General features: G+C 42.3%; 1 protein-coding gene across 1 annotated transcript in view; it reads right to left on the bottom strand.

Annotated features, from left to right (window-relative positions):
- Positions 1 to 3,508: 3,508 nt before the first annotated feature.
- Positions 3,509 to 13,297, bottom strand: part of LOC101862047 — an 11,885-nt gene continuing 2,096 nt past the window's right edge. The window contains exons 2-3 of the mRNA XM_005101514.3: positions 8,304 to 8,511; positions 3,509 to 4,256 (exon numbers count right to left, since the gene is read on the bottom strand). Of these exons, the coding sequence (XP_005101571.1) occupies positions 4,033 to 4,256; positions 8,304 to 8,511 (432 nt within the window). The 3' untranslated portion in view covers positions 3,509 to 4,032. The remainder of the gene's footprint in view (positions 4,257 to 8,303; positions 8,512 to 13,297) is intronic.

Here is a 13,297-nt window from a genome sequence, read left to right on the forward strand (position 1 = left end):
AAAAAGTAAAAGTATGAGTATTATATTATCCACATGCTTTTACCGTTTATGTTATTAAAAGTAAAGCATCATGTGACAATAGAACACACAAACTACAAGCTTTGCGTTAGTGATGAGAAGTCAGGGTTTTAGTTGTGGGTTTTTTTACGTGTAGTACAGTACACTGTTTACTACTGTTCCACAACTCGTAATCCTCAAATCGGCAGTAGCGTTCATACGCGTAATTCGGATCTGGTTGTGTTTTGGCTTCAAAACAAATAAATTCACCGCACTGACGAAATTAATTAAGTAGAGTTTCGTAGTAGTATTGTTTTTGTCTTGCAGTCGGCAGTGACATACACACGCATTCCAATCACACTGAAATTGATTAACATTGCAGAAGTGCAGTGGTACCGCGTTTTGTAACAGCCAAAATGCCTTCCTACGTGAGGACCCCCCCCAAACCACCTCTGTTGTTCTCGTAGTAGTGGTAGTTGGTCAGTCTCTTTAAAAAAGCAGTCTTTTTTCTGTCTCTTCCTGCTCATAAATACACTGTTGTTGTTAGTTAAAAGCTTAACTCGCACAAAAAAGTCAAGGAGCAAAAAGAAAGATAACTGAAAAACTTTAAAACCGAATTTATTCATTTTTTCCAAAATAAAGATGCTTTCGGCTCTAGATTATGTGTGTACAATTTTAGATTTCAACAACAACGAGAAGTTCATGAAAAATGAGCTTAAATTACCCTGGTCAGATTTAAAAAGTCTGAACAGCCATGGTTCTTCATGAACATTGTCAATAGTGCGTGTAGCCACCATGGTTGATCAAACACTCGGTACATCGTCATGGGCAGGACATACCTTCGGAGAACTTGTTGCAGTAGGTTCTGCCACTCCTGGACAAGGTAGCTCAAGAGTTGTTGACGGTTTTGTGCAGCGGGGTGATTGTCCCAGTCAATGTGATCCCAGATTGTCCAAGCTGCTGCAGGAGAGGAACAGAAAGGTACCCTGCCGCAGTCAAATTGCCCTGTATAATCTATGCTACCGGGGGGTTCGTGGTGATCTGAGAAGCCTTCCCACCCCAGAACGGACCCTCCACCGTAGGGCGCCACTTGTTGGATGCAGTCAGTATGGAACCGCTCTCCTCGGCGCCTCCAGACGTAGGCTCGCCAGTCTGGGAGCAGCAGATTGAATCTGGATTCGTTCGAGAAGACTACCTGGTCCCACTGACGTCGTGTCCACTGTGAATGGCGAACTGCTCTGTGGGGCAGCGTGTGCCTTGGGCGCCTGGCAGAGGCACGAAAAGCGAACCTGGCTCAACGGAGACGATTCCTCACTGTCTCCTCGTTCACGTGGACATTGGCTGTCACCCGCAGTTGGCCCCTGGTGCGGTTTGCAGTGGTGGTTGTCTGAGAATAAACCGATCGAACCTGTCGTTGGTCCAACGGGGCCATCCTGGTCGAGGCTTGCCCTGGACCCTCCTGGTCGCTCGCCATCATTCTTGCAGCCTCCATATAACTGATGGGGACACCCCTAGTCGACGTGCAACGACTCGGAACGTGGAGCCATCTTGGAGACAGGCAAGGGCTCGTCCTCTATTGACACCAGGCAGCGAGCGTCGTTGGACCATCGTGTTGTAATGAAACGTGGCTGAAAAACGCTGGCTTATATATTGTCGATTTTCAGCACAAGGGGGCTATCCCGTAAATGTTGTTTTGAGAAAATCGAAGGTAAGGTTTTTGGATCCCTGTTCAGTTTCTTTAAAAGACAAGGATACTTTTTTTTAAAACAAACAAATATACAAACCAATGAAACCAGACGTCTCCAATACGTAGGGCAATGCCCACTTTTTGTGTAGGTCATTATTTCTAGAAACCCCCGAAGTCTGGGTGAGCCCGCGTGTCCTTAAAAGCGACCATTTAGTGTTGCAAGTGAGCGATATTCACAGCCAAGACATCTGTTTATCATGTACCAAGCTCAGTTTTAGCCACCAGCCCCTTTGCCAATGTTGCTGGGGCCGAGAAATTTAGCCCATTTTTCATGCTTTTCGGCTGTTTTGGCATGCTCCGCATCGCCACTGTTGTGTTAAGCTCGGGTGGGTAAATTTGCTGTACATGCAAACTGTGTTTTGTTGTCAGTGCGTGTACCAGGTTTGGTTGACTGAACTTAACAGGTTTGCGAGATATTGAAGTTAAGATTTGACAGGTGAAAACTCAAGTTGTTCCTTGACTTTTTTGTGCGAGTTTACCTCGTAATATGTTGAACATGGTTGGGCTCATACTCGTGGATGCAATTTGTTGTAGTCGTCAGTGAAGGTCAGTTCTATTTTCTGTAGCCGACTGAGAATTTGAAGTTGTACATGTAGTTTTAAACTTTTTCCGCGCAATTAGTCCTTGGTCTTTGATATGGTGAATAGACACTGTTTGACTTGAAACGTCGCTTATCTGCCATGTTGAGCTGTACTTTCGCACACACCAGGCATGTGTTCACTGGGTTCACACTGGGCTAAGGTGCGGGTGGCCTTGTTGCGAACTCCCCATGATGATCTTGGCTCGGACCTGTCAGACTGGGAAGTCTGAATAGCCTCTCAAAAACGTGTACCGGATGTGAAGCGAACAGGCAATTCGACCTTGCCCTTCCAATGTTTCTACGATCTGGCCAAAATTTTCGACTCACCGCAAACGTCCCAATTCGGTTCAAAATTATGGATTTTGAGTTGTGAGCATTTTTGGCTTCTTCAGCCTCTCTTACAACTATGTCATAGCATTAGAGCCCACTAAAGCGTCATTTCTTCCCATACCGGGCATCTTTGTCACCACCATTTCCTCATGAAATCAATCTTTTATTCTTTTTTATCTCCCGTTTTCTCAAAACGCGGTTTTCTGTATATACTTTTTGAAATAATCCACTATTTTTAATCCAATCTTCATGAAATTTTCAAAGTGAAGAGAAGATCTAATACAAAAAATCTGTGTGTTGAATTTTTGATCTATTGAATAGTTTTTTGTTGGTTGTGTCTGGAGTGTGGATTTTCAGGGATTTTTTGCAAACTTGAATACGACCTCAGGAAAATATTCATAAAAATTTGTCTAATCCGTTTGGGAAAAATTCAACAGACAAAATTGTAGATCTAATGTTTGTTAACATGCATGCATGCAAAAAAAAAAGTATTATTTCCATGGAAAATAAGTGAGGCATTCATTCCGTAAGACATGTCAATAAAATCCAATATGGCCGCCGTTGCCATGGAAACGAAACTTTCTTTCTCAAATTTGATTGCGGATTTTAAGACTCCTTACTATGCTTGTTTTATGTGTGACATTTGGTAACATTTTCTCCCCTAATAAGCGAGATAGCCTTCAGGTGAAGCCCCCCCCCCCCTTTTAAGAAAAGTAATAGTTGCGTCAAAAGTGAACTACAGTTGCAAAATCTGAAATACTTCACAACTAGGGTAAAAAGGAAACGGCAATCTGAGCTCAAAGCAGTGAAAAAAATTGAAAATCAAAGTAGTTTCAGAACAACAAAGGATTATAACTATCAATAAATAGGTAGTCTAAACCCGCTTTATTTAACGAGAAAGACAAAATCATTGATGAATTGGAAATCCAGTTAGAAATTAAGAAGAGAAAAGTTAAAACCTTTCCAAAGGAAACAAAAGTCAGTCATTCAAAGTAACGCGAATTGGAGTTTGAGCCCGAATAGCCACAGGAGGCTATTCGGACTCGAGTCGCAATAGCCACTTCGTAAATTCGGAAAGTCCTGGCTCTTGAATAACATCAACGCATTGAAACGTGATTTCAGTGTAACAAACACCCATACCACGACAACATAATTCAACTTACGTAGATTAGTTGGCGTTTTGTGGTTGCCCTGATGTGTCTCCATGTACTCTTACGGCAATTAAAAAAATTCACAAGCTTTTGTTTGACTATAGCCCAAATCTGCTTCTTGACTAAAGTTGCCGTTTGTAACAGACTTGAAATAAATCAAAGCTCAGCTCAACCTTGTACACAACAATTGAGCAAACTTTCGTACGTCAGTCACTCTGCTGTCACTATCACAAGGGAGGATTGACAGGGGGCGGGGCTTCAACAGGCCGGTCCTGAGAAGGCGGGGCTACAGATATTCGACTTGGACCTGGAGCGCGTTGGCTTGGGTTGGCCGAGACTGGAGCGGACACCGACGCAGAGAGGCAGCGGTAGAAAGTGGTGTAGTCGGCGGCGTCGGGACTGATGCGTCGCTGTTCCTCGAAGCACATCAGGGATTTCTCCGTCTGGATAGCTGGCGAAAAGGGAGAAGGTCATTTTACACCACATTATTATGCACACTAAATTAAAAGTGGGAGAGTCCGCGATCTGTGAATGTGGACACGATGAAGAGGATGCCAACCATTATTCTTCAGCACTGCCCGCGCTACGCCACCCTTCATACACAGACGTGGCAGAATGTGACTCCCCTTGAGAGAAAACTATGGCAGTCTCTCAGGTTTGAAGCTGACTGCACTGTTTGTGCGCGATATCGGACGGACGGTCTAGCTGCTGTCATCGAGAACGAGGAAGAAGAAGAAGAAATTTTAGTTTTACTTGTTCCAATAGAAATTATATGTCACGATCCGGTGCTCTAGGTAAAAATAACACATTTTTAATATTGTTTCCCATATCCAAACGTGCCACATCACATTGCGGACTCAAATCTTTTGTTTGAACTCCGGTCCTGGGTAAAATTCGTTTAGATCTAACAGTTTTAGTCCCTTTTATATCATGTGTGTACTAGATCTAGATCTAGTCAGCGCCATTTTCCGAGTCGACGGCTTCGAAGATCTACTTTACCAATGAGCATCCCTTCTTATTCAAAGAAAAACAACGTGTTTCCTGGCGCATTACAAAACTGTTGCTATCACTTATCACACCCGCACGCTTTTATGCACTACTTGTGGTATAAGGGCCAAACCGACGTATTTTTGGGTTGCCGAACCAAAATGTGGCTACTACCGTCACAAACCATTAGCTTTCCAGAAGTCAGAGAGGGGGTGGGGTGGGGGTTGACCTCCCCTCCCAGAAAGAACTATTTGCAAGCCAGATTGCATTACATTTCATAACACAAACACATATCAAACCCTTTTAAAATTTTTGGGGAACCCACAACGGGGGGGGGGGGGGGGGGGGGGGAGGGCAATGCACCTCTGAAATCCATCAGTTACTTGGTCGCTTTGCTTTTGTCAAGCACGAAATAATCACATTACGCTTAACACTTTTAGTTTGTTTTTAAAACGTATAGATTTACATATCTAGCATCTGCGTTTGTTGCCCTTTTTTGTACAAAAGTTGCCATAAAAAAGGCAAAAGTTGCTATAAAAGTTGCCGTTAACTTTCAACTCTCTGTGACGACAGCAGTATGTTGAAAGAGGTAACTTTATCTGAAGCACCAGAATTTCTTATGCTCTGTTCTCTAGCATTCAGAATACCATTTGTGGTCCCACAAAGTGTAAAAACGTGAAAAATAAAGGTTTCACAAAGGTATGAAATCAAAATTAGAAAAGCACATAAACAACCACAAAAATTGGCAAATTAGGGCGTGTATCCACCTATCCGAAGACAGGCCGTTTTAACCCTAAACGTTCGGTGGATCGATAACAACAACCTTAAACGTTCTCATTTGAAGAAAAGTACAGTATATTACATGTAAATTATGGAATCACACACAAGGGGCGGTTTTGGAAGAGACACGCTCTAACATAACACATTATTTTTAAAAAGGTAGGAACAATATCAAATTAAATGAGATTACGCTATATAAACACACATATACATAAAAATGGAAAAACAACACATCTGAACACGCGGAAAAAAGTAACACACATGAATAAATAGTATGTACTGTACTCAATTTCTTCACAAGAAAATAACAAATCAACTTGGTGTCAACAAGTGAGAAAGAGACGAAGTGAAGCGGAGCTGATAAACTTTCTTTCTAAAAGTAAAGACGTTCGGTTTCTTTTCTTTTCTTTTTTTTTTTTTTGGTTAGGATTTATTTAAAAGATTGGGTTTATGTTCCACCGCTACCCACTAGCCTCTCGAATAACACCAGCGATCAACTCAGTGGACTGCAATATGCTGAAGGGAAGCACCATTCCCAGTGACACTGGAGATAGGCCCAGAAACTATTCCCAGTGACAGGCCCAGAAACCTCTGGCAATTGGGCCTAGGGCAGAATAGTTCCGACTGTCACTGGGAATAGGCTCAGAAACTATTCCCAGTGACACTGAAAACAGACAGGCCCATTAGATCTATTGTTTCCACACTGATCTACATGGGCATGATGGTGATGGGTTACTAAATACACTAGACTATATCTAACGTAGATCTAGATCTAGATTCTAGCTAGATACTAGATCTAGATCTAACTAAAGTAGATTCTAATTCTAGTGTGAGTGGAAGAAAAGGGAATCATCATTCTATGCTTGCTTGTTATTTTGGCGTAATTTATGTACGTGTTGATCCAGATAGGCCGCTACGGATTTTGGAGATCACGGTACAGGACAGGTAGAAATCCTTCCCGATTCTTTTTTCTTCTAGATCTAGATCTAGATCTAGTTCTAGATCTATTCTACGGTCAAACCTAAGCCCTAAGCAGATGTAGGCTACATTATAGCAAAGATAGTACAAAACAAGATGGACCATTCAGCCCAAAAGTGTCCGCCGGAAGTTCGCTCTTTGCTTCAGATGGCGTTGCAGTCTGTTTTGAAGCTCTCTTTCGTTTTTCCAGACGAAGTATATGAAAAGCACCTCCTTGCGTGCGCAGATCGACTGCAGTTCGGGTACGTTCAGTGCGGAGATTTAGGGTTTTTAAAATTTTAATGACCTCTCGCCTTTCATTCTAAAGTCAAATTAAAGGAAGAAAACAATCACCCTTCCCCCCGGAAGAGGTTTTTTGTCAGCGTAACCATTAAAAAAGCGTTCTTCCGAAATTTATTCCAAAATTTGCTAGTTTCACTTTGATTTTTTAAAACCCAAGTAGGGTAACTGTTTGCAAAGGGTGCGCTTTTGCGAAGAGGGCGCCACCGAATTTTGAGGGCACTTTTTTAATTGGCTCAAAGAGAGAAGTGGCCCCTCTTGTTATGTAGACTCTTTGACTATAGGCACTAAAAGGGGTGAGAAGAGAACAAAAGTACCGAACTGAAATGAGAAGAGAGTCTACAGTATAAAGACTTCTGATTTTTTAAAATATGCAAAAGAGTTCCGTTGTTACTGGGAATAGTGTCTCTACCTATCCCTAGTGTCACTGGGAATAGTCACTTTGTATGCTGAAACGCGTCGTGGGTGAATTCTCTTTTAAATGGCATTGATGTTGCCTTCGCTGCTGATGGTGGCCACACTGACGTTTGTAAGACAGGAAATAAAAGATGATGTACAGTGCGTGTGAGTTTCCTGTTGATTTTCTTTATTACCTTATTGCGTAATGAAATCGGTTCATTCTCCTGGAATATAGTTCAAACAAAAATGTCAATATCTCTCAAAAACTTATTTTGATCTGAGACGAATATGAAGTCGAAATTCGTATAAAACAGAAACTGACGTGAAAGGAAAAAAAATACAGTGATTGAACTTACGTTATAGTCATGACGCAATGAATGTTAAAAAAAAGTTGAGGGAGCAGTAAGAGAAAGAAAGAGATAGAGAGAGAGGGGGGGGGGAAGAGAGAGAAAGAGAGGGAGAGAGAGAGAGGGGGGGGGGGAGGGAGGGAGGTATATATATATATATATATATTTATATTTCCCCTCAACCCAATGTCCTGGCGGAATATCAGCAACAACAATAGCGACGAAAGCAATTACAACAACAAAAATACCGATGACAGCAGCAACAACAACACAAAAACAACATAAAAATGACAGCAACAACAACTTGAACAACAACCTATTTTCCTAATCTCCTACCCTTCCTTCATTTCATTCCCTCCCTTCTCCACCTATTCCTCCTTCTCTCTTTCCTCCTCTCCCTCCTTCTCCTCGTCCTCGTCCTCCTCCTCGTCCTCCTCGTCCTCCTCCTCCTCGTCCTCCTCCTCCTCCTCCTCCTCCTCCTCCTCCTCCTCCTCCTCCTCCTCCTCCTCCTTCTTCTTCTTCTTCTTCTTCTTCTTCTTCTTCTTCTTCTTCTTCTTCTTCTTCTTCTTCTTCTTCTTCTTCTTCTTCTTCTTCTTCTTCTTCTTCTTCTTCTTCTTCTTCTTCTTCTTCTTCTTCTTGTCCTCCACCTCCTCCTCCTCCTTATCATCATTATCACCAGCAAGAACAGCAACAACAAGGACAACAAGTAACTATTGTCACCAGCTTACTAGTGTGAGTGGGCAGGCTGTTCTTGACCTCTGTGTGCGCCCGGCGGAGATGACCATAGACCCGGAAGTTTTCCACCTCAAAGTTGACCCCTGGCCTGGGCCCAGGATTGAGGTAGGCCATGCTATCGTCACGCCGTTGTCGGCTGCTCTCCCTGTGACCGCTTGTCTTGCCGTGACGTCTCTGTTGCCAGAAGGACAGTTGCCACCTCTGAGGGGAGAAATACAGTCGAACCTGCTCTTTAACGGCAACGTGTGAAGGCAACCACCTGTACAGATGGCCACTTTCCATCTCCACTCTAGCGTTTTTTAGGATTCTAATTACGTTGTGTAAGTCGTCCACTTGTGTAAGACGGCCAGTTTCCTCCTCGGCCATGGGTCACCGTCTTAGACAGTTTTGACGGTACATGTATTATGTTGGTACTTGACCTACTATACCCCCTCTAATTGATCTTTATTGTGTATGTTGCGGCAACGGAAGCATAAAACCATTTTTCTTAAAATCAAGGCGGTCGAACCTGTGTACGCATGAGAACGCTTTCGATCGTGAGACAATGTTACTTATGCCCAGACCTACTTACTCATTGCTAGAAAATAGGGCTGTACTGTAAGTATCGGGGGGTTTTTTGTTACCACTAGTAAAGTATAAAAAGGCCCTTCGTTCCAGGGATAGGTGCCTTTCAATATGACGTTACAGCTTCGAAAATGATATTAGCCCAAATGAAAACAAAAAATCTTAGTTTCAAAATCTCAAAGTCCAACTCTCGGGGAGTCAAAAATTATGCTTAATTAAAGTCTGTATTTTTTTCTTCAGCTTTACGGCATGTGGTATAAAGAAAAATTCAAAATTTACCTATTTTCTTTAAGAGATAATGCTCACAATTAGTGATACTATACCCGCACGTTTGGGGCAGTGAGCATGTTTTCCTCATTCGGAAAGCACATTCGTCCAGACGAAGTTTTGTGAAGAACCAACTCCGGTAAAATATTCCCTGGCGGGACAACAGGGTAACGGAGTGGCCGGGACATACGAAACAGCTTTACTGCTCGGATTCCGTGCGAGATATTATCCTCTTCACTAGTGCGGCGCTATAACCATTCTCCATAGATGACTGTGTGAGAAATCAATGATCAAATTCAACAAATACTATGATAGTTGATAGGTCTACCTAAAGTTCTTCCCATCCTGAACAATTATTTTGAGCCGAATCTACGTTTACTATAGTTTTTTTCTTTGATAGGAAATACCTAGATAAACATGAACGTGCTAAAACCAGCCCATGTAAGCTTAAGTGCTTTAGATAGAAAAAAAAGGAGAGAGGGGGGGGGGGGGTAAATACTTGGCTGCTGTGAGTTGTCAAATTTACAATGTATACTTATAGAAAGTATGCAAAATGTCGGAAAATCATTATAATAATGTTGGTGAATACCATAACTCAGCTCGAAAACGAAAAGTTTTTAGAGTGCTGTACAGGTCCCGTGTGCCCTGATACGAAGTAAACAAAGCCAGCCTCATCTCACGCATTACACTCACTTGACAAAACAAATGGTGTATTGGGACCCGAGTGCCCAAGGGAAACTATCAAAACCGCGCACTTTCGAAAAAAAACAACAACAACAACTATCAAAGTCACGCACTGTCAGAGCCGCGCACTTTTTGACGATATCGCTACAATTAGATGGTCAACTCTATCCAATAGTTGCAGTAGTGCTCTTGACAAAATTGCATTGTACTTTGTACTATTTCCATAAAATTCAATGCCATGAAAACTACTTTCCAGTTGAATCAAATGATAGAGTGAATGAGGTGTGTTTGTTTCGTACCATATAAAAATACAACTAGTTTTCAAATCTTCGACGTTTGTACGTCTTGTATTGAAAATCATTTAGGGATATTTTTCTTTCAGTTGGTATAAGACTATAAGACTAATAAGAGTACGGCGAGTGTGCCAAAATGACAATTACTTAGACAATAATAGTGATGACGACAGATGGAATATGTATCAGCGGTGTCATTGATATAAAAAGAAGATGCAGGTCCCTAGCCCAGTAGAACGCAAAGGAGAATTGGAACTGGATGGTACTGGTTTTTGTAATTGGCAATCTACTTGTATCGAATTTGTCAAACAGTGTGCGGCTCTAATAGCGTGCGGCTTTTAATAGTTTTTCTTCGAAAGGGCGCGGCTCTGAAGTTCTCCAGTGCCCGAGCACAGAAAAGCTTTTATTGCGTTTGAAGATTGTTTCAGTTTTTAGCCCCCTCCCTCTTTTTTTTTTTTTTTTTGGGGGGGGGGGGGGTACAATTTAGATCTTTATGAGGCGGACTGCTTCAACCCTGTCTATCTGGGTCATCCCCGTAGACAGACGGAGGTAGCCTCCTGGTTAATTCACAAGCGACGGCTACGAGTACAGTTCACCGACAGCACGATGCGCAAGGCCTGAATCCGCACTATTCCTGCTGTTTTAAATCTTTTAAGTCCAAAAAGCTACATTGTCTATACGACAGGGAAGGGCTGACAAAATGGAAGAAATTTGAAAAGAACAATTGTGCTCCTCTCTAAATGTAAAATAAATGGCAAATCAAATCCAACACAAGCAGTCTTATTTCCTGTTGTGCCTGTTTCACTTTTAAAGTTTTGTTTCCGTAAACAATACGTGGCCGGAAGAAAACGTATTACACTATAGAGAAGTGGAAGGACAACACGACAGTGCACGACACAGGCAACAGTTAGGCAACCCCCCCCCCCCAAAAAAAAAACAAACCAACAACAACAAAAAAACACAAAAAACAAACCACCAGGCGGGTTTTATAGGGGAGGGGGAAGGGGTAACCTTCACTTTTACCTTACTGGACTAATGTACATACCCACACTACAGCGGTAACGAACCCTTTGGTGTTGCCACTAAAGGTCGATTCCTACCTGATTTATTAAGGGGCTTTATTTACTATGGTATATCGTGGTTGTGATCAGTGAGATTTGTCTTCAAGCCCAACCAGATCTTTTAAAACATACTGTCCGCGTGGTTTTATGCGACCCGCTTGATTTAGCAAAATTTGATTATTTTTTGCGTAATTTCTGATTATTTCCCTTCATCATTCTTTGTTAAAATGAACAGAATCGCATAATTTCACATTTTTTAAGCTCAGCATAATTTCAGATATTTTTTGCGTAAAACCACGGGGACAGAACATATTATATCAATTTATATGATGACTGTTTTTTTTCCAAAGCTTTGAAGAAATGCCCATACCAAGTTAATAATATTGATGTACTTTATTCCTACTTAAAATACACCAAGATAAAATAAGTTAAAAATACATTTTTATTGTCCAGACCCTGGAACATTGGTTTGGTGTTTCAAAAGTGTGTCCGTGTGTGTGTGTGTGTGTGTGTGTGTGTGTGTGTGTGTGTGTGTGTGTGTGCATAAATATTATACTGCTTGAGAAGAAATATAAACTATTATATTCTGGGAGGGAAGACAAGCACCATACGGAGGGAGTCGGAATTATTTTGAGTAAGTATGCGAAGAAGTCACTTAGAGGATGGGAACCACACGGGGAGAGGATCATCATGGCTTCTTTCACTACCAGAAGTAAGAGCATCAACATGAACATAGTACAGATCTGCGGCCCCAACAAACGATGCTTCGGGTGATGACAAGGATGCTTTTTTACAGCCGGCTCCAGGGGGTCATCGAGAAACTACCAAGGAAAGATGTCAACATCATAATGGGAGATGTTAATGCCAAGATTGGTCAGGACAACGTAGGTTACGAGGGAATCATGGGACAACATGGCCTGGGACAAATGAATGAGAACGGTGAGCGATTTGCAAATCTCTGTGCTTTCAACAGTCTTGTCATCGGAGGCTCTGTTTTCCCCATAAGAGGATCCACAAGGCTACTTGGGTATCACCGGATGGAGTGACAGAGAACCAGATTGATCATTTTTGTATCTCTCGTAGGTTCAGGCGTTCACTGGAAGATGTCAAAGTACAGAGAGGGGCAGACGTTGGATCGGATCACCATCTGCTGTTAGCGAAACTCAAGCTTCGTCTAAAAAAGCATGGAGCCAGAACAGGAATGAAAAGAATGAAGTTCCAAGTAAGTCTTTTAGATGGACACAAGAAACAGGAGTTTCAACTGCAGTTGAAGAACAGATTTCAACCCTTGGCGGATGTTGGTGAGGAAGACATGGAGGTGGATACACACTGGACCAAGGTTAAATAAGTCTTTACATCAACATGTCAAGAAGTACTCGGTGTGAAAAAATGGGAGCACAAGGAATGGATTAGCCAACACTCATTGGATTTAATTAGGATAAGAAGACAGCTGAAGGCAGAAGCAAATGCAAGTAGAACAAGAGGATCAAGAGCGGATGCATTGGAGAAGAACAGGGCAACAGCTAAAGATGTCAAGTAATCACTAAGAAAAGACAAGGAGGAATTCATGAACAGGCTAGCAGAGAAGGCAGAGGAAGCAGCGGTAGGAGGACACATGCAAATCCTATACCAGACTACAAGGACACTTTCTGGAAAATACAGGAAACCTGAAGTACCAGTAAAGGACCAAGAGGGGAAAACCATTTTTGGAAAGGAAGCTCAGTCCAAACAATGGGTAGAGCATTTCAACAGTCTTCTGAACAGACCACCACCGAGTAACCCACCAAACATCCTGTCAGCAAGAAATGAGTTACCAATCTGCGGTCATGCTCCTTCAAAACAAGAGATTCTGGATGCCATTAAGAAGCCGAACAAAGGTAAAGCGGCCAGTCCTGACCAGATTCCACCTGAAGCACTAAAAGCAGATGCCAATGTGGCGGCAGACATCCTCCTCCCACTGTTAACCAGGATCTGGAATGAGAGCAAGTTCCCAAAGGATTGGAAAGAAGGACACCTCGTGAAGCTTCCAAAAAAGGGGGATCTCAGCAACTGCAGCAACTACAGAGGGATCACTCTTCTCTCAATACCAGGTAAGGTCTTCAACAGAATCATTCTGGA

The sequence above is a fragment of the Aplysia californica genome, unplaced genomic scaffold (assembly GCF_000002075.1).
Source record: "Aplysia californica isolate F4 #8 unplaced genomic scaffold, AplCal3.0 scaffold00286, whole genome shotgun sequence".
Taxonomy (NCBI): domain Eukaryota; kingdom Metazoa; phylum Mollusca; class Gastropoda; order Aplysiida; family Aplysiidae; genus Aplysia; species Aplysia californica.